Source organism: Ursus maritimus, unplaced genomic scaffold, assembly GCF_017311325.1.
Source record: "Ursus maritimus isolate PB19 unplaced genomic scaffold, ASM1731132v1 scaffold_2, whole genome shotgun sequence".
NCBI classification, from domain to species: Eukaryota; Metazoa; Chordata; class Mammalia; order Carnivora; family Ursidae; genus Ursus; species Ursus maritimus.
The window spans coordinates 39,897,585-39,918,686 of NW_024424452.1; the positions used below are offsets into that span (position 1 = coordinate 39,897,585).

At 56.2% G+C, this 21,102-nt stretch overlaps 1 protein-coding gene across 2 annotated transcripts in view; it reads left to right on the top strand.

The window, feature by feature from the left end:
* The first annotated feature begins 9,700 nt into the window (after nucleotides 1–9,700).
* IL6R (interleukin 6 receptor) overlaps nucleotides 9,701–21,102 on the top strand; it is a 45,453-nt gene continuing 34,051 nt past the window's right edge. For both annotated transcript variants that reach the window (XM_040635720.1, XM_040635719.1), the window contains exon 1: nucleotides 9,701–9,974. In XM_040635720.1, coding sequence (XP_040491654.1) covers nucleotides 9,890–9,974 — 85 coding nt within the window. In that variant the 5' untranslated portion in view covers nucleotides 9,701–9,889. The remainder of the gene's footprint in view (nucleotides 9,975–21,102) is intronic.

Here is a 21,102-nt window from a genome sequence, read left to right on the forward strand (position 1 = left end):
GCTGAGGGCAGCCAAGGAAGAACACGTTTGGAAGGGATCCTTCCCCAAGGCAGGGGTTCAGAGCCCACTGGAGAAGGTAACGTTGCAGCCCAGCGGATGGCAGAGAAGCTGGTTGGTTCGCTGGGCCCGAGCTGGGCTGGGCCGGGCGAGCGGGGAGCAAGCCGTCAGGACACAGGCAGGCAGCTCTGCAGAGCGCAGCCGGCCAGGGGCACAGTGCCCTGTCTGAAGGGAGGGCAGGAGGGACATGTCTAGGGCAGAGCACCCTTCCACCCATCTCTGCCTAGGGTGCAGCCGCTGGAACCCAAGGGAAAGCCCCTTCTTCCCTCGATGTCCCTCCAGCTGCTTCTACCTAGAAGCTTAGCTTCTCTGTAAGGGAGAGATGCTTCAGGAATCCTATCCCTTATCACTGAGATGACATTAAACGCTGTGAAGCAATAGATTGATCACTGGGACGTGGGTCCTTCGTGCGGCTCGCTCTCCCTCTCTTTCTTTCTGAGCGTTTGTGGTCTTTCTTTGTCTTCAGGGTCCCCCTGGGGCGCGTCGAGTCTCGTCCCTGTGCGAGGCCCTCAGCGGGCTCTTCAGTGCAAAACCAGGGTCCCTGAGTTCTGAGAACTCTTCCACTAATTACTCTAATTATTTCTTCTCCTCTCTTTTCCCTTTTCCCTCTATTATTCAAATCGTGTACTTCTCGGACTGTTTCTCTACTTTTTTTTATCTTTTCCTCACTTCTTTGGATTTTCTTGCTCTAGCTTCTGGGAGGTTTCTTCATCTTTCAATACTTCCATTTATCTTTAACTTTCTCACCTCAACTCTTTGCATGTCTGGTGCCATGTTTTTAATTTCCAACCATCCCTGTGAATAGCGTTCCATTTTGTTTCACGGATGCCAGATCTGAGGACGTTCGTGATCCTTTTTTTGAAACCCTTTTCCCCACACAGACTGTTTGCAAGTTGCTTTTCTTCCTATCTTTGTTCGTTTGTATCTTTTCTCAGCTGTCTGCTAGTTCATGAGCAGTGAGCTCCATCAGTCAGGCCCCGACAGTAGACAGACGGTTCCCTCAAATTAGGATAATTTCAGGAGGATTTACTTACAGAGGCAGAGTGTAGGAGACATGTCACTTGGGTTGAGAGACAAAGGCAGCCTGAGGGGAGCCATCTGAGCGGACGGAGGGACAAATGACCCGACCTCCCTTCCTCCTGCCTTCCTCCCGGGTCCCATATTGGCCAAACCTAGCAGAAGTCGGGGAGTGCAGGAGCCTGCTGGTGGCCTCCATGCCTGGGAGCTTCCTGCGAGCCAGAGAGGGCGTGTGGAGAGGCAGAGGGCAAACATCCGGCTCGGGGACCCAAATGGGAATCGGAAGCTCTGTGTGGGCTGTGTATCTACAGGGGGCTGTTTGCTGGGAGAATTCCCAAAGGTCTGGATCTTTAGGTCTTTCCGCTTGGGCTAGTCCGATTTTCTGGAGAAGAATCTAGCAATCTCCTTCCAGGAAGGAGAAGGTTTGGCCCCCCGCGTCTTGGCTGCTGAAGGGCCGCAGAGGGCCGCGGGCTGCTGGCACACAGCCTGCCCTCAGTTCCGAGACCACGCCAGGGCGCTCCCGTGGGCCGGTGTGTCCCCAGCTCAGAGACCCCCTGCTCTGCCAGTCCAGAGACGGACCCTACAGATCTCCATGGCAGGGAGGGGGAGACGGTTGCCCAGGAATAGAAACCTGCTTCCTGACTTGCACACCGTCCATTCCAGAGTCCTTGCAGCTGCCAGCTGAGGGGGCTTTTGGGGATTTGGGGCAATACTTTGTGTTGCTTCTCAGTCTCACGTGGCTCAAGTCAAATGCCACCTACACCCAGGTTCCTGGGCTTTGTCTGCTAAGTCTCAAGCCGTCTGTGGCTGAAAGGCGGCATCTCCGGAGGGGCGTGTGGGGAAGAGGAAGGGAAGGCATTCCGGGGCCGGGCTGCAAAGCGTCTCGAGTGGATTGTATTTAACTCCAGAGGCCGTGGGTCTCAGAGCTAAAACAGGTCTAGCCGTGGGGGGGCGTCTGGCAAGTTCATTACCCACTGAGGTCCCATGGGCCCCCATCTTCTATTGCTTCCTATGTGACGGCTCAAGCAAGCAGTGAGCTATAGTGTGTCGGTCTGCACTGGTTTTCAAACGCAGCCGGAAGTTTCTGGTCTTTATGTATTTGCTCACAGCGTTGCTTCTGCTCGGGATTTTCTCTCTCTCTTCCCTTACCTCTCCAGCCCTCCTACCCCCATCTGTAGAGATGATACCAGAAGGTCCAGCTAAGCATGAGCTCCACTAGGAACTGTTTCCCTCAAACCAAATAGAAACTCCTGGACTCTCACGCCTTTAATGACGGTCGTGGCTTTCTCACTTGCATTCTTGCTGGTATTAGTCAAGGTTCCCTAGAGAAACAGAACCGGTGGCAGAGGTATTTTTACACATCCATATATGTCTTCTATAGGCATTTATTTGCAGGGTTGCATATGTCCTATATATGTGCATGATAAATCTCTTCATATTTCATTATATTGTTTATCACAACACGTAGCAGAGATTCATTATAAGGAATTGGTTCACATGATCACGGATGCTGACAAGTCCTAAGATCTGCACGGTGAGTTGGCTGGAGGCCCAGGAGAGCCAGTGATGTCGTTCTGTCCGAATTCGAAGGCCTGAGAATCAGGCACGCCGATGCTGAAGGCCAGCAGGCTGGAGGCCGGGAGGAGCTATGTTTTAGCTCAAATCCGAAGGCAGGCGGAAGTCTACGTTGAAGGCCGTGAGGCAGGAAGAATTCTCTCTTACTATTATGAATAATGCCGTGAGCATCGGTGTACAAGGATCTGTGGAGCCCTGCTCTCAGGCCCTTTGGGTATACACTAGGAGTGGAGTTGCTGTGTCAAATGGTAATTCGGTGTTTAGTTTCCCAGGAACTGCCAAACTTTCCCACAGAGGCTGCACCATCTTACGTTCCCACCGGCGGAGCACACGGGTCCCTGTGGCAGGGCAGGATTCGAATTCAGGCGGTTTGGCTCAGGGACCTGCTCACCCGTGCACGTCGGCGCAAACACGGCCGCACAGACAGGAATGACCACCAAGGAGCCAGCTGACGGGTGCGAGCGGGCAAATGATTAGTGATGCGAAGGGTAATTGTTACTCATTCCTCATTCTGTGAAACTTCAGCGTGATTCTGCCGCTGCTGGGAAGTAGAAAAACAAACTGCAGACCCAAGTTCAGAACGTCTTCCAGGAAAGGGGACGTGGCAGTCCGAGGCCCGTCCGGCCGGAGATCACTGCAGACCACAGAAGCAAACCTGCCTGGAAGTGTTAAGTCAGCTGGTCGATTGTTCTCTAGTCCAGAACACTGTCAAACCCATGAGCTGGAAGGGGCCTCCCGGGCATTTCGTGGCCAAATTCTATTTCAACCTGCTCATTTGACAGGTGATACAAGGAGCTACAACTAAAAACATTCAGATCGAGTCTCCTGTTCAGCAAGAATGTGTTTTGGGAAAATTTATATGTTTACATTTATTTAACAAACACTCCTATAGAACTTACCAGGAGTCAGATACTTATAACATTTTAATGTAACTAATTTAATTCTCATAAGACTCTCAGGAAGGTACTTCTACTTCCCCTGCTTTATAGATGGAAACACTGAAGCACAGAGACATTAGGTAACTTGTCTTAGAACACACAGTTACGAAGGGGCGGAGTGGAATGTAAACCCAGGCAGCCTGGCTCCAGAGTCTGTGTAGAATTACTCTGTACGCTCCATTTAGGAAGTCCACGCCCTAAAGCAATGTCACATCGTGTCCTTAAATAAGACGGGCCATCGCCCCTTCTCCTGAAGCTCACAGGCATCTGTTTTGGTATCGGAATTTTCAAGCTCCGAGTTTGTTTAACCTTAAAATTGTGATGCTTTTTTATTTTTATTTTTTTTATTATTTATTTATTTTTTTAAAAGATTTTTTATTTATTTATTCGACAGAGATAGAGACAGCCAGTGAGAGAGGGAACACAAGCAGGGGGAGTGGGAGAGGAAGAAGCAGGCTCATAGCAGAGGAGCCTGATGCGGGGCTCGATCCCGTGACGCCGGGATCACGCCCTGAGCCGAAGGCAGACGCTTTAACCGCTGTGCCACCCAGGCGCCCCTGTGATGCTTTTTTAAAAAGTTGGTAAGATATACATAAGGTAATATTCACCTTTTAAAAATATACATACTTTTTATTATGTTCTTACGAGAGAAGAAACACTTGCAAGGTAGCAGCCCGCAGACACACACTGAGTCAAATGAACCCACGACAATTCCGGGGCGCACAGGTNNNNAAAGAGTGTGCTAGTTTTGTTTTGTTTTTTTAAGAAATAAAAAATTGAGTTCATTTTTAACAGAGATAATTATCAAGAAAACAAAGTAACTTTAGTTCATTCGCATTGGATTTCTGACCCACATACCTGCAACTAGTCAACGATGTTATATTTTTCAAATGCCAGTGACCCTGGTTTCTGGGCTCACAGGGCCAGACATAGTGACGACACTGAGTTTCATTCCTCGTTTTTCAGTAACAACTGCTGTGAGTTAGAAGTAAAATTTCACCTCCCTTTGGAACAGTAGGACCCTCGAGGATATGCTCGATCTGTGTTGCTGCTCACAGACTCTTAGGTCTTCCTTTCAAAAGTTGGCCAACAGTATATGCCATGAAAATTAGGAATGATATAGAAAACGAACCTTCAGTTCCAGAAGGTAAAGGGAGTTCTAAAAACCCTAGACAAGTGTTTTGAAATCCTTGAACGAAAAATACTCTTCATTGCCCGAGACGCTGTCACAGTTGCTGTGGTCCACTATGAACCTGTCACTAGATGATAGGATTATTTTATTTATTTATTTTTTTAAAGATTTCATCCATTTATTCGACAGAGATAGAGACAGCCAGCGAGAGAGGGAACACAAGCAGGGGGAGTGGGAGAGGAAGAAGCAGGCTCATAGCGGAAGAGCCTGATGTGGGGCTCGATCCCATAACGCCGGGATCACGCCCTGAGCCGAAGGCAGACGCCCAACCACTGTGCCACCCAGGCGCCCCTATGATAGGATTATTTTAAAAGGATGTAACTCAGGACCGCTCAGATGATAGAGGTGCCGAGGGCGAGGGAAGGGGAGAGGGCGCAGAGCTCCCCCACCCTCCAGGCGCCACTCTCCCCGCGCCTCCGCAGGCAGCGCCCCGCAAGCTCCCGTTTGAACCACGTTTCCGTGCATGGTTCTGGGTTGCCACACACACACTGCTGTGCAGCTGTCATCGCCGCCGTCTCTACGACTGTGCACATCAGACAATAACGCCCATTGTGTTTCCCCCACCTCTGGCAAACAGTTTTCCACTTTCTGTCTCTGTGAGTTAACGACCTGCTTCTTTATGTGAGTCAAATCATGCAGGATTTGTCCTTTCATGTCTGGCTTGTTTCACTTAGTGTTAACGTCTCCAAGGTCATCCGTGTCTTCCCTTCTTAGGACTGAATAATATTCCACTCAACAGAGATACTGGGTTCATCCAGTTGTCCCTGGGTGGTCCTTTGGGCTGTCTACACTTTTGGCTGTTGTGAATTATGCCCCCACGAACACGGGTGTACACATACCTACAAGTCCCTGCTCTCAATTCTTCTGCACAGTCACCCAAAAATGACATGGCTAGATCATATGATAATTCTGTATTTAACTTTAAGTATGTTGCTTTTGAACAGTTACAGAATCATAGCATTCTATAAATATTACAAGAAGGGGAGATTTATAACCCATTTCTGACGATGGGGATAAAAATCCCTTCTCTGGGGGTGAACTCAGCTGGTGACATGTCAGACACGGAACATGACCGCTGCTACAGAGGGCGCACCAGGCGAGCCTGACTGGGGGAGCCTGCACTGGGGATGCGGCCCCCCAACTGGGAAAGTGGACAGGCCTCCCCAGGAGGACTGTGGGCGCTGGGCCGGGGCCGGGCTTAATTGCAGGGGTGCCACTGGCCTAGGACACGGAGTTCTGCCAATCAGAGGGGTCCCCATATTATACCTCCGAGAGCTACGCACTGTGAATGTCCTCCCAGGCTGATGAGAAAGGGGAGAGGAAGGTTCTGGGAATAAAGAGCACCTTCAGGCAATGATGGATGTGTCAGGGTCAGAGGTCAGGGGAGGGGTCCGCAGCACTTAGGGTCATTGCCCCTAAAGATGACAGAGAACAAAGGGTATTGTTTCCAACTCTCCCAGTGGATACATCAGCCCCAGCCGGAGAGGTGGAGCAGGGCAATTAGAAGAAGCGACTCCTTTGCGTGAGGGTATGGGGTCCCAGCTGGCTGTCACTTACTCCCTGTGTCACCTTTGGGGGGCCATTCCCCCTCTGGAGGCCAAGGGAGGAGCAGCAGATGGTCATTTACTGTGTTTACTCCGTGCGGTCTCTAAGGGACGGCTGTAAATGTTCCGCTCTGGGTCGGGGGTGAGCTCACTGGGGCACAGGGTCTGAGAAAAGTGGTCCAGCCCCCGGCTCCCCCTAGGGGACAGGAAGGGCGACTGCAGGAACACACACCGGGTGGGGGCACCCAAGAAGGGGGTGTCCCACCCGCCAGGTCCCACTCTTGTACTCCCCCCTCCCAGCCTGCCTATCGCGGAGTGCCTGCTCTGACCGCCTGTCCTTGGTCCTGAGCAGTGTCCTCCCGCAGGGACAGCCCGGGGGCAGGAGCCAGACTTCACTTTAGAGTGGCCGATTACCTGCTGACGGCCTTGAACAATGCCCTTCCCTTCTTCCATCCTCTGAGTACTCACCTGAAAACTGGGGCAATGTCTCCCAGCCCTCAGGGGTGAGAAATTCAAAGGCTCCTTTCGGAGAAAGCACTCTGCAGGCCGCAGAGTTATCTGAGGGAGGTGCCGGCTTGCAGGCCTTGTGTTCCTGCCCTGCAGGCAGGCCCTGCCCCCGTCGCAGCTCTCTTCAGCCCCCTCTGTTCTCCTTCCAGTCTCCTGGTGACACCCCCATTCCCACTCTGCCACTCACCCGGGGGCCTGAGGCTCTCCCTCGCCCAGGGATGAGAAGTCAAGGCAGATGCTTAACGACTGAGCCTCCCAGGCGTAGGCTTTCTCCCACACGCGTAGGCTTTCTTCCCTTTTTTATCAGTGTTTTTTCAGATCAAAGTCTGGAATATTGTCTCAAGAATTTTGAGGGGCACCTGGGTGGCTCTGTCGGTGAAGCGTCTGCCTTCAGCTCAGGTCAAGATCTCGGGGTCCTGGGATCAAGCCCAGAGTCAGTTAGCAGGGAGCCTGCTTCTCCCTCTCCCTCTGCCCCTACCCCTGCTTCTGTTCTGTCTCTCAAATAAAGAAAATCTTTCTTTTTTTTTTTTCTTTTTTTTAAAGATTTTATTTATTCATTTGACAGAGACAGCCAGAGAGAGAGGGAACACAAGCAGGGGGAGTGGGAGAGGAAGAAGCAGGCTCCCAGCAGGGGAGCCTGAGGCGAGGTGATCCCAGAACGGTGGGATCACACCCTGGGCCGAAGGCAGACGCTTAACGACTGAGCCACCCAGGCGCCCCTCAAATAAAGAAAATCTTAAAAAAACAAAACAAAACAAAACAAAAACCAGAATTTTGAGCGTCCACTTAGTGTAGAGTTCTGGTGGGGCTTGACAGAGGCCAGAGAGCTTGGAGGGCACATCTCCCTGGAGACGAAGCCCTCTCCACGGGGCCGGGCCCTGTCAGCAGTGAGGATACACCGCTGGGCTTTGTGTTGTGGTGGGCAAATCAGGGTGGTGATCAACGTCAGTGTGGGCTTTGGGGGAGCAAAGAGATGGGCCCCCAACCCGACTTTGTGGATGAACGCGTTCCAGGGAAGTGGGGAAGAGAGCCGACCGCCTTCCTGCAGAAGACATCCCAGTGCGTCTTACAGGTGAGCAGGACGTAGGACAAAGAAGCGGAATATCTGGTAGGGGACATAGCGTGAATAACGGTGGGGGGTGAGGAGCCGTAAATAATATTGTAGAAACATAATTATATTGAAGATACAGAAATCGGAAAACGAGGCTGAGAAAAGTAAAGGTGGGCCAGATCTTTTCACCGGAACCCTAACACCAGTACTTTGCGTAGTGTTGCTCTCCTCTTACAAATCAGGAATTTGCCCAAGTCACACAGCCCACAAGTGGCAGAGCTGGGAGGGGAACGCCATCTGTCTGACTCCAGAACACAGGCTCTCCACTGGTGGCTTAGAGGCGGGAGGCCCAGTTTGGTGCGGTCAGCTGGGCGGGGTCTGAGACACCTGTTCTGGGGCCTCAACGTCCCTCTTTCAAACTCGGCTCTTTGAGCAGAGGGCTTTCTGTGGCTTTCTGGTTGCAGCTGGGCAGCCTGTCCCTCTGGTTACTTTCAGGTGTGCATCTGTTACAGATTGACGGAAAGGGCGCAGCTACAGTGGGAACCACCTTCCAGCCCTGCTGCAACCCCATTTAAAACGGTAGAAGAGAAGGCCAGTGGCCAAAGGAGCTACTCTCCAACAGGCCCTTTCCCTGTCTGTGGATGTGGCTGAAGGAAGCCCACCGGAATCAGCTTCCACCATGAGCTGGGACAGGGCATGTGCCTGGTTCTGCCCACATGGCTGGTGGGTGTTCCCAAGAGAGCCCCAGAGGCATGGGGTCTGAGGGCTCCCTTCCAGAAGCTCTGTCCCTTCCTTCGGCTCAGACTACCTTGGGGCTCCCGTCAGGCCATGCCCATTCGGTGGTCCAGGAACTTGGATTTGGGTGAGGATGAGCTGGAAGCCCAAAATGGAAAAGCACGTTCTAATTAGTAGTTGCTTTTCCAGAAACTTCTCAGCCTAGACCTTATTTCAAGATTTTTTTTCCCTTTCAAAAATTGAGCTCTGAGGCCCCCCATCAGCTCCAGGCCCCCTCGGGAGCACAGGTGGGCCCTTTCAAGAGGTCCCTGTGGTTGCTCTGAAAGCCAAGGACCAGTTTCCATCTGTCAAATCTGGAGGGAGGACTCGCAGGTTCCCACCTCACTGAGCACCTGTGGCCCAGACTTGTGTCAGGGGTGTCGGTGTCTTCTCTTGGGATCGCCACAGTCATCCTGACCAATATAGCGTCAGTTATCTGTGTATGGCAGGCGAGCACAGTGAAAAGCCAGAGATTTGGAACTACAGTCACAGACACGGTAGGCGGAGGTCTGGGCGCGGACCCGGGTCTGATGCGCTAGCCTCCAAGCCAGTGCCGCGCACCTGGGGGGCAGGCGGGAGAGAGGGGGCCTTTACCATAGTGGGTCTTCCGACGCCCGAGCCTGATCCCAGAATCCCGGAGGGGGAGACCCGGACATCCGTGGTTTTCAGGGCTCCCCAGGCGGCTCCAAGGGGCAAGCCAGGCCGCGGACCGGCTTCACCGCCACGCCGAGTCCCTGAGCCTCCTCCCGGGCTCTCCAGGGGCTCCTTTTACAGCGCGATCCCGGCCTCGACACCAACAATCAAAACCGACTGGTGGTCCGCGCTCGCCCGCGCGGTGGGCCGAGCCGGGCTGGGGTCCCACGCGCTCGCGCCTCAGGTGCGGCGCCCGCGGCCCAGGTGCGGCGCTGCGGCCGGAAGCGGCCCCCGCGGTCGGCTGCGCGCTGGGCGGTTGCGCCACGCGCTCCGCTTTCGTAACAGCGCCCCGGGCCGGCCAGGGACGCTCCAGCGCGAGTTCCTCCAGTGTCGTCCTGCGCTGCCGGGACGGTCGGCAGCTCTGAGTCATGCGCCAGTGGGAAGTCGCGCTGACACGGATCCCGGGCCGACGGAGCTAGGGGACTCGCCGTGCGCCTGGCGCGGGCCCCCGGGGGACGGGGGCTGCCCTCGGGGCCCGAGCCCGCTCGCCGCCCGCCCCGCCCCGCCGCCCTGGGAGCTCCGGGCCTCCGCCGGAGGAAGCATGCTGGCCCTGCGCTGCGCTCTGCTGACAGCCCTGCTGGCCGCGCCGGGGGCCGCCCTGGCCCCAGGGGGCTGCCCCGCGCCGGGTAAGAGCTTCGCGCGCACTTGGAGAGTGGGGGGAGCCGGCAGGGGGAAGGGGGGCGGCGCCCCTTTTTCGTGGCGGCGGAGCTCCCCGCGGGCGCCGGCTCCGCGCCCACCCGCCGCTCGTGCGCCCCGCGGCGTCCTGCGCCTTTGGCCGCGAGCGCCGCCCGACTGCCCGCTGACCCGGACCTGGCGTGTTCTCGGAACGCCGCGTCCCGAGCCTCCTGCCCTGCGTCCCCACGGGGTGGGGGTGGGGGAATCTGCCGCCCGGGAGTCCTGTGTACCTGCGCCTCTCTCGCCATCAGCTTCGGGGGCCGCGTCGCCGGCTCTGCCCCCCAGCGCCCCGGCGGCGAAGGGGCTGGTCCCGCTGCCCGCGCTCGCATGGGCAGACACGGGCGCTAGCAAGCCGTGTGCCCCCGCGCTGGGAGTTTAACGGAGTGGGGAGGTTGGCTCGGGAGTCGGAGTCTTGGGGCTGGCACACACTGGGCTCTCCTTCCAGAGGAGACGAGGGGCGAGGCAGAGGGCAGTGGGCCCTTTCGCTCCTGTTGACTGTAATCAGCCCTCGGCAGCCAGGCCCTTCTACGGACTCTGGCAGCATGCCCGGCTGTGTCCAGGCCTTCCTCTAGCCCAGCGCGCCACTGCTTCTCAGGTTTATTTTAGGGTCCGAGGGCTTCTTTGAGGAGCAGCCTGCCGTTCCGGGAACAGATGGCTCCTGTCCTGGGCAAGCATCCTCAGCCTGATCTCAGGACTCTAGAGTTAGAGGCTGGTGAGCTCTCTGCTTTCTGGATGGTGGTGCCCCTTGTGCTGGGCCGACGGAGATAAAGGGGTTCTCTTTCTGAGCACACACTAGGCACTCCTGCAGGGAGCAGTCACTGGTGACTGGGGCTCAGGTACCTCACACTTGTATCCTGAACCTCTGCTGGATCTAAAATACACTTTGTTCCAGAGCAGACAGGTTCAGAGAGGTGGAGATGGGAGGTTGTCAGGTCCTTGGTGGAGGCCCACCTTTCTGTGGCTCCAGGGATCCCTGAGACTCCCAAATGCAGAACTAGCCTGGCAGGCGGAGCTGGGGGTGTTGGTGGGCAAGCTGAGAGTCGTGCCTGCTGGCTGAGGGCTGGGGCGGAAGGGGCCAAGGGAAGGGAAGTGAGGCCTGGGCTTGTCCCACGGTGGTGCCAGAGGCGTGCAAGGCAGGGTTGAGGCTTCAGTGTCCCCCTGGGAGGGAGCAAGGCTGCCTGGCCTGCCTCAGTTGCTCCTCACGCCACCCCCCAGGGTACCTGCCCCAGGGGGGTTCCTGCTGTAGTTGCGGTACCTTGGCTCCTAAGAGGTTGCAGGGCAGTGCAACGGCAGCCCTTTGCAGTCAGTCTCTCTTTGCCTGGTGGTCTGGAGGGATGGGCGAGGTGGTCTCGAGGCCGGACAGCCCAGGAAAGGCAGAACTGAGAGTTGGGGGAGGAAGTGAAAGCCCAGTTCAGAAGGAAAATGCAGAGAAGTAGAAAATACCCAGCTCTCCTCCCACACCCACACAGACTCAGCCCACAAGCTGGGGAGTAAAAATAAAGACATTGTCCAGGAAGCATGTAGCAGTTGACTGTGAATGTCTGGCTTTGGAGAAGCGAGGGGACAGCAGAGGCTGGAGCTGGGTGAGAGAGGAAGTCCGGGGCTTCTCCAGGCTGGGGGCTTGCGTAGCCGGGAGGCGCGCCTCCTTGCAGTGAGTGGCTGCCCATGTGCCCAGGAGCCGAGGGCACTGCTCGGGTGTACTTGCTGTCGGGGGCCCTGACCCGCCGGGACTTAGGTGTTGGCGTGGAAGGCCTGGACACGGGTGACTCAGGTTCCTTCCGCCTTCCGCGGAGCACGACGGGGCGCAGACAAGCATGTGCAGCTTTAAGTCTCTTAGAAGTCCCGTCTCAGCTTCTGAACTTCCCTTTGGTGACTTCTTCCTGCCCCCAGTGCCCACCTGCGTTCCTGGCCTCACCCTAAGTCACCATTTCTCAGAAGCGCAGTTCTGGGTCTGGTTGTGTTAGAATTTGTGTGTGTGTGTTGGGGAATATTTGGCCCCCACCCCAGACTGACTGAAGAGAGAGATCTGGGAGTGAGGCTGGGAAGTGTCCTTTTCCACACATGCTTGTGATTCGCTGGTCGGGGATGACGGGCTCACGGGTGTGCTTGAGGAGCTGAAGGAAGGCCCTCCTCCCTCAGGCTTCTAGTTGCCAGAAATCTCTCCCTGCTTTGGCTCTGCCCTTGTTTATTCATTTCAGCAAACACTGAGTTTGTGTAAAGCCCTATGGGGCCTGTGTGGGACCAGCCACCCAGACTCCACCCTAAAAGGAGCTTGAAAATGGCCAAGTGCAAATCCCTGAGAGGGACTGAGAAAACCCAGCTGCCTGAGGCCTTGTGGTACCCACTTCCCAAAGACAAATCGTCTGGAGATGGGGACGGTACAGAGGAAGCTGTTCCGAGGGAGGACCAGACCCCAGGCGGCAGGCACATGACCTGGCAGACTGGGTCAACACCCCCTCGGGTTGCTGGGTGCTCACCGCTGCAAATATGCACCCCTCCCCCCTTCCCCAGTCCCACCCGGCCTGCCAGCCTCTGGCCCAGTAGCCACTTGCCAGGTGTGGCTGTTGACATTTAAATTAATTATGACCAGTCGCTCAGGAGCGTGTGAGTAGTGGCAACGTCCTGCACGTGGACGAGGGTCTCCGTCGCTGCGGGAAGTTCTGCTGGACCTGCCTGGAGCGCGGCTCCTTTCTTCCCGAGCTTTTCTGCTGCAGCTTCCTTTATCCCTCTCCAGACCTCATCTTCTCCACGGCAGGGGACCGCTCACCATCATGGGCAGTGGTCATGGTTTGGAGCCGGACAGATCTCTTCCCAGCCCTGCCGTGTAGGAAGGATGTGAGCTTTTGTGAGTGACTTTACCTCTTGGAGACTCGCCGTCCTCATCTGGAAAATACAAATAATTATACCTAATCGGTGGCTGTACAGGTGAAAGGAGAGAAGATACAGAAAAGTCTCTCCTGCAGAGCGTGTGCTGACGTTCGCGTTGCTAATAGTTCGTGCGTTTGAGCAGAGTATTTTGACTGCTCGTGTGTTCCACATGCTATTCTTAGAACTGTAGATGCAAAAATGAGCAAAACAGACAAAAATCCCTGGCTCCCTGGCACTTGGGTTTATGCAGATGCGAGTTAACTGCGCAACGTGGTGACGGGGTGGTTACTAGTGCCCAGAGGGGATGTGAGGCCGGGAGGGAGCCGGGAACTGTGTGCATCTGTAGGGGCGTGTAGCACTGGACTTTTTGAGGGGGACCAGGGAAGTTCTCACGGAGAGGATGACATTTGAACGAAGGCCTGAAGGAAATACGAAATCTTTAGGGATTCCTTATACTCCCGTTTTGGGCAGGAAATTCCCTCCTTTTTAGCAGTCTGACACCATCCGATACTGAGGGCCTGTGAGGTTCTGGAGCAGAGGGCTCTGTGGGGACTCTCAGTGGCCCTTAGAGACCTGCTAAATGCCGTGTCATTAGCTGCCATCAAGGTAGGAGTCTTTAAAAGAGAACCCTTGAGGGCTGGAGTGGCACTCTCAGACCTCCTGTCTGGGGAGGCCCCTGTAGCTTCCTCTGAGTAATTAATCTGTGTGCTTTACTCTGTCCTCTGGGCTTGAGATCCAGCGAGGTTGGCCGTCCTTGGCAGACTCGGCCTTTTCCAGCCTGGTGCTGGGTCCTCAGCAGGGCTCCCCCTCGTACCTTCCCTCTGCCAGCTCTGCCCCGTGGCTCTCCCCTCAGGCGTGTGGCCCTGAGGCCCTGCATCCAGGCTGCCTCTCCAGCCCCTGTTCTCACTGTCCCACTGCCTTCCAGCTGCCTTTCCTGAAAAGCATCCTTTGGTCTCCCCTCTCTGCTTGGCGTTTACAGTAACAGCATAGCGAGTGCCAACCGCGTGCAGAGAAGTGTGCCAGCTTCGGCCGGGCACAGCTGCCGAATGTTCGAGGGTGTTAGACCCCTTGCGCACCTGGGACAGGCTATAGGACGGGCAGGTTTTGTTGGAGGGGACGGTCAGGAGGTCGGTTTTGGACTTGCTGACAGGGAGACATCTGTCAGACAAGCAGCGGAAGACGCTGAGGAGCTGGACGCAGGAAGCTGGAGTTGGGGAAGGAGGACTGGGGCTGAGGTGCGAATGTGGGCGTCGTCTAACTGCAGATGTCATTTCAAGCCTTGAGGGTGGCCGTCCTCGCACGGGCGTGAGTGCAGCTGGGGAGCAGGAGAGAAGAGGCCCCAGCGGAGCCCTCTCAGGCTGGCGGGGGGCGGGGTGGGGGGGGAGACCCAGGAGGCGGGACCCTGTTGGAGGCTCCAGGAGACTTGGTGTCTGACAGCCGGGTGAGGACAGCTTGTGGAAGAGGAGGGAGCTTGCCACGGTGTCGCACAGTGTCCCGCCAGCGGGGGGCCGGGCAGGCACAGGGCTGGGCCCTGACCAGTGCCCTTGGCGACCTTCACAGGAGGAGTTTCCGTGAAATGGTGGAGGCCGGAGGCCGCTGGGAGTGGATTCACCAGAGGATGGAGCCGCAAAAGTGGGAGTGGTGGGCGCTGGTGGCCCTTGGAGGATGTGGGCTGTAAAGGGGGTAAAGAAATGGAGTGTGATTTCGCTGGAAAAGTGGGGTCACAAAAGGGATTTCTAGAAAGATGGCTGAACTGTCAGCTTGCTTGCGTGCGGGTGGAAATGCTGCAGCAGGTGGATGGAGGTGAGAGCTGCCGAAACTCCTTGAGTGGGCGAGAGGAGACCGAGGCTCAGAGAGGTTATAACTTGCCCAAGATCACACAGCGAGGAAGTGACGGGCCAGGCTCTGAACCCTGCTCTCTGCACTCAACCACATGTGCTGCTGAGTCCACCCCCGCCCCCGGCGCCCCCCCCCCAAAGTACAGGGATGCCAAGGTCACCTTCTTTCTTCACAGCATCCACATCCGAGGCTCACCGGCACCTGGCCTTGGTGTGGCGGGACAACCGCTGTGGCCCAGGCAGCGTCTGCGGCCTAGACCTAAGTACTGAACAGTGCTGAAGGCCGTGTGCACACCTCCTTCTCCCCCGTGTGCATTCACATCACTTTCCATTGGGGGCTGTTTGCAGGTGCCCGTCCCCGTCAGGGCACTTACCCTAGGGGAGGCAGCTGGCTCTGCGTGGGGTCGGGCCCTCCAGGCCCATGTCTTGCTGCCCACGTGCCAGCCCCCCAGCTTGGGGCAGGTTACCTCGAGCCTAGGCAGGCAAGACTTCCAGCACAAAAGTGGGCTTGGTGGTTGTTACTGATCCTGAGAGCCCATTCGGATGGGAGGAGGGGAGGCTGCAGCCTGAGGATCTTCTTGCACAAAGTGGGGACACACTCGTGCAATGGCGGTAAGAATGGCTGAGCCCCCTGGGCGGCTCTGTTGGTGAAGCGGCTGACTCTTGATTTGGGCTCAGGTTGTGATCTCAGGGTTGTGGGATTGAGCCCCACGTCAGGCTCCATGCTCAGCCTGGGGTCTGTTTGGGATCCCCACCCCCACTCGGGGGTGCTGTCTCCCTCTCCAGTTGCTCATACTCCTTGACAGATTAGGTACGTCTGGAAAATAAGGCCGCGGTTTTAACCTTAATTATCAAAGGCGATCTTCAGAACAGCATCTTGAAGTGTGTAGTCTTACTGTTTCCAGTTTATGGCTGGGAAAGTGGGATCTGAAGAGCCTGAGAAGCTGGCCTGAGGTCGCGCAGCTCCGAGTGACGCCCTGCGTCGGGGACTTGGCTCTGAGCCCTGTGCTTGGCCTCTTGACCACGAGGACTAGGACAGAACGCACATCAGGAGCTTCCTCTTTAATGTCTTGGTGTCTCATTACATGGATACGCAGAGCCCTTCGTGTGCTCTGCTTTCGGTGGGCACCTGCGGGTTTCTCATCTTGTGGTGACAGGCAGCGTCCCAGGGAGTAGCCCCCCGCCCCTCACGCCCCTCGGGGCGAGAACACCTGCAGGGTAAGCTCCCTGAGGGGAGTCTGTGGGTTGGAGGCCCTGAACATTTGTAATTTTGAGAGAGAGTAGAAGCTCCACGAATTCCGAGCCCTAGCAGCAATGAGAGAGTGCGTGTGTGTCTACGCCTTTGCCCAAAGTGTGTTATTAAACCAGCGTCTACACAGAAAACAGTCTGTGTGGAATTAATTGCTTTTACCTTATCTGAGTGAGATTGTGTAGGCTTTTTCATGTTTAAGAGACATTTGCATGACCTGTTTCTATGAACTGCATGTTCATATTCGTTGCTAACTTAAAAAATTTGAGTTGTTGGTCTTTTTCTCATTGCCTACAGGAAGTCTTAATATATTAAGGAATTTAGGCCTCTATGATATGAATTATGAATATTTTTCTCTGGTTTGTCATTTGTCTTTTGAGTTTTTGGGAGAGATGGTGTTTGCCATGGTGTTTGCCATGCAGATTTTTAAAAATCTAGTTGGTGGGTCGTCTGGGCAGCTCAGTCTGTTAAGCATCTGCCTTCAGCTCAGGTCATGATCCCAGAGTCCTGGGATTAAGCCCCGTGTCAGGCTCCCTGCTCAGCGAGAAGCCTGCTTCTCCCTCTCCCGCTCCCCCTGCTTGTGTTCCCTCTCTCGCTGTCTCTCTCTCTCTGTCAAATAAAAAATATATATATAGTTGGATTTATCAATCTCTACAATGTCCAGGTGTTGTATCATACTTATAAGATCTTCCCTATGCCAGTATTATTTTAAAAGATTATTCTTTTTTTTTTTTCTGGTGGCTTGAGGAGTTTTTTACATTTAAATATTTGATCCATTTTGAGTTTATCATAGACTGAGGCATGAAGTGTGGCTCTTTTTTTCCCCAGTTATAACCTAATGTCCCTTTACAGTTTATTGAATAATCCATTTCCCCCACACTGGTTTTATTTTATTTATTTATTTGCTTACTGGGGGGGAGGGGCAGAGACAGAGAGAATCTCAAGCAGAGTCCCTGCTGAGCTCCACCTGGGACTCGATCTCATGACCCTGAGAGCATGACCTGCGCTGAAATCAAGACTTGGTCCCTCAACCCACTGAGCCGCTCAGGTGCCCGTCCCCCGCTGATTTGAAGTCACCTTTCAGATCTGCAGACGCTAAGTGCTTGGGTGGGTACTGCTTCTCGGCCTCATGAGTGGTTAGGAGCGCACATCCTGAGGCCTGGGTTCGAGTGGCTCGCGCTCGGTCAGCAGTGACCAACCTCCTCCGAAGGACAGACGGGGGGTCCGGTTGGGATGTGCGGGGGCTCGAACGGTGCCTCTCTGTGCCAGTACTCAGACTGGGCTGCTTTTAAAAGATTGTGGTAAAACGCTCATCACACTTATCGTCTTGGCTATTTGAAAGTGGGCAGTTCGTTAGAGCAGACGAAGCGATTTTCGGGTATTGTTACTTCTGAGCCGCGTCTCGTTTCCCTTGCATCGGTTTGTGCCCGTGTCGTGCTGCTGTCCTGGTTGCAGCTTTAGAAGGTGCTTAAGGCCTGGGCGGGCTCATCCCCATCCCCTTCCTCCGCTTCCTCGGAATTGTCTTGCCCTTGCTGACTTTTCCTTTTGTTTTTTTGTGTTTTTTTTAAGATTTTATTTATTTGACAAAGAGAGACAGCCAGCGAGAGAGGGAACACAGCAGGGGGAGTGGGAGAGGAAGAAGCAGGCTCCCAGCGGAGGAGCCTGATGTGGGGCTCGATCCCAGAACGCCGGGATCACGCCCTGAGCCCAAGGCAGACGCCCAACGACTGAGCCACCCAGGCACCCCCTGACTTTTCCTTTTGAATCAGCTGTCTCGTTCTAGAACATTTCTGTTGGTACTTTCATTAGGATCAGGTGGAATTTGGAGATGGCTATAGGGAGCGTTCACAGTGCTGCGTCTTCTATTGCAGAACGTGGCGGGGGCGCCTGGGTCTGGGCCTTGCAGCTCCTTGCTGCCAGTTCCGAACCCGTCCTTCTCAGGGACACCCGGTGAGCCGGCCAGATCGGCGAGGGGCATGTGCGCAGGTGTGCTAGGCCCGAGCTGAGGCCGCCGTGGGGCTGCGGGAACCGACTTCAGGGCCTTCATCGGTGCCACACACCCACAGACAAGAGCGCTCAGCGTGAAAGTGCAGCTCCGTGAGTTTTCACTCAGATGAGGAGCAGAACGCGACCCCCCCCCCCCCCCCCCGCGGCTCCTCAAACCGTTAGCTTCCTTGGGTCTCGAGGGGTGGGCTGTGGGTATGGTTTGGGATGGGGGCGCCCGGCAGCGCCTTCCCCGAGCACACAATAGACCCCCGCCACCCAGTGGGCCAGGCTCCTGGCTGGCCACTGAGGCTGAGTTCGAGATGGGAATGGCTGTGCTCCATGAGGGCCAGCCGAGGGGTGGACACAACCAGGGTGAGGGGCTCCAGTCCCGGCCACGCTACCCACAGGCACCTGGCCCCAGCCCCCCAGGGGCTCTCGGCCCAGCACCCCAGCCCAGCCCCTTCCTGGCCTGAGGCAGAGTCAGTCTTAGCGGGCCTCTGGGGCCGTTGGACTGTTTGCCCTGCTTCCACATCTTTTCCTCTAATTAGGTGATAATCTCGGAGAGGTGAGCTGGCCAGACCTTCCGGGCTGGGCCCCAGATTACCTCCGAGGCCACCAGGCCAGGATTACATATTTTTCTCTGGAGCTGGTCACCATGCAGGTCTGTGAGCCAGCCTCCAGCTCCACCTTTGTGTGGGGCCCGAGGAGGCTGTAGTCCGGGGTGCGGAGCCAAGGTAAATACCGGCTCTGCCAAGTACAAGGCAAACTCGAGCAGCTACAGCCCGCAAACCCGGGAGAGGAGGGGCGGGGCTGCTGCAGGGGAGCAGCGGGGAGCGGGCGCGGGGCTCAGCTTAGAGCCTGGGGCCTGGCCTCTCCCTGGGATGTGGGGACTTTGGCGTTTAGGCCCGCGAACGGGTGACCTGGTGGGAGTGGGAGTGGGGGGAGTTGTCACAGACTGCTGCCCTGGGGAGGGTCGGGCGCGTGGGCCCCACTGCAGGCAGCCGGTGCGCCTGAGGAGGCCTGTTCACCTGGCTTCCCTCACACCTAGGACTCCCCTCCCCGAGCGACTGTGATGGGTGGAAAGGCAGGAGGAGAGCAGGAAGCGACAGGTGGTGAGCAGCCCAGCGAAGGGGAGCTTGGGGGGGCTCCCCTTGCTCAGGGCAGAGAGACACTTGGCTGGAGGGACCTGGAGCCGGCGCACGCCCCCCACCTCACCAGCGAGTTCCTGAGCTTCCGTCCTGCTACGGGACAGGCTTCCCTTCCTGGCAAGGTGGTTGTGAGAAGTAGCAAGCCCGGTGACTCGCCAGTGGCTAATGAGCGTTGTGATTATTACCTGGAAATCAGGAAGTCTGTTTCAGTTGGTAGGTGGAGAGCACCGGGGCGAATTCTAGGCTCCCCGGGACCAAATTCTGCATTTGGACACAGGGACCCACGTCCTTCTGGGTACTTCTCAGCAGCCACTCCCTTTAACTGAAGGCCTTTATTGCTGAGAAGGGACCTGGTTTCTCTGTGACCCCTTCTGAAATCCTGAGCCTCTGCAGCCCACGAGGTTGGAGTCCCTCCTGGGCGGCCAGCCAGACCCGAGTCCCAGCTCAGAAACCAGGGCCAGGGGATTGGCAGGTGCACGCCAGGCCGTCCTCAGTGGCAGCGTGCTGGGCGGCCGGCTCACCGCTTACATAAGTGGGGCCGGGAAGCTGAGCTTGTTTTGCTGGCAAGAGCAGCAGACGCTGTAACAGAGTTGAGAAATATGTCTCTGTGTGTGTGTTTTTCTGATTATTGACATTTGCCAGTTTACTTGAAGAGGAAAAAAAGTAGAAAAACAGCAGAGCTGTTGGGGTTTCTGGCAACCAACCTGTGGTCCAGAACGGGGAGGGACCCCCGTGCCCAGGGCTGTGCTGCACAGTCCCCCACTGGGGTGGTGGGGGCCCCGTGCCCCAGAGAGTGGCGTGGCGGGGGCCCGAGGGGCCTGCAGGTGTGGGATTGGTTGCCAGGGGTTCCATCCTCTCGAGGAAGGGGAGGCAGGGAGGTTGTGGGAATTCCCCTCCTTGGAGCTCTCCAGGAAGAGGAGCCGCGTCTGTCTGAGAGCACTGGCATCTGGCTCTCGACCCTCTCCGAACCAAAGCCATCAGCTATTAGAATAATAAACCTGTTGATTAATTACATGTTTTCGGGCTGGTATTGTCTGAGATAAACGGCACAGACGTGCTTCCTGACCTGAGAGCTGACGACTCCACATGGTGAGATGCTAGGGTCTGAACCCTCGCTTCCCAGAGGGATAAACGGGGGCTCAGCTAGTGGCTCTGTGAGGAGCCCAAGGCTGCCCGTGAATCGTGGCGAGACGAGGGATGGACTCAGGCCTCCTGTCCCTTCCACGCCAGGCTGTCCCCACTCCTAGATGCGTAGTTCATGGTAAGCGTCGGGCTGGCATACGAGACACCAAGTGCTTTGGCATTTAGGGAGGAGATGTTGGGACGTCTGTTTTCAGGAGTGGACACTTCTGATTTCGGTCCCAGGTGACGTGCTTTCGTCCTCCGCAGGACCCTTGTCTTCACAGGAAGCTGGGGTGTGGGGCGCTGCTGACCTCCTCCTGCCACTGGTCTTGGGAAGAACGAAGAAGGCTCCCAGTCCTTGACGGCTCCCTCCTGTCTCCTGCCTCTGTGGTGCTTTATGCTGGAGCCTGGGGGCCAGCGGGTTCATTCTCCAGGTGCCTGGAGGATAAGCAGAAGGAAGGAGCAGTATTGAGTCCTGTGGGGGGGGGCTGGGGGCGTTGAGCCTGTGCCCTTCCTCGGCAGAGGTGGGTCTCACCCCCTGGGGACCCCACCTGCCGCACCGTGTGGGGGTTCACTTCTTGGCGCCTTTTCCAGTTGTTCGTCCTGCGGGAACGCCCCTCCCTGCGGCTCCACTGGTCAGACCCCTGACTCAGGTCTCCCTTCCTCGTGTCCCTCAGTACATCGGGGCAGTTAGTTCAGGATGGCCTGTATTATAGGCAGTTTTAAGGTCCCCGCAGGGTTTCGTGGGGCCTGAGATTACAGTATGGGCAAGGAGGAAGAGGAGTCGTGGTCCATGGTGGTGTTGACTGTCTGTTCTTCCCCAGTGAGGACTTCTGGCCTTGCCCGTGATGGTGCTCAGAAACCCTGG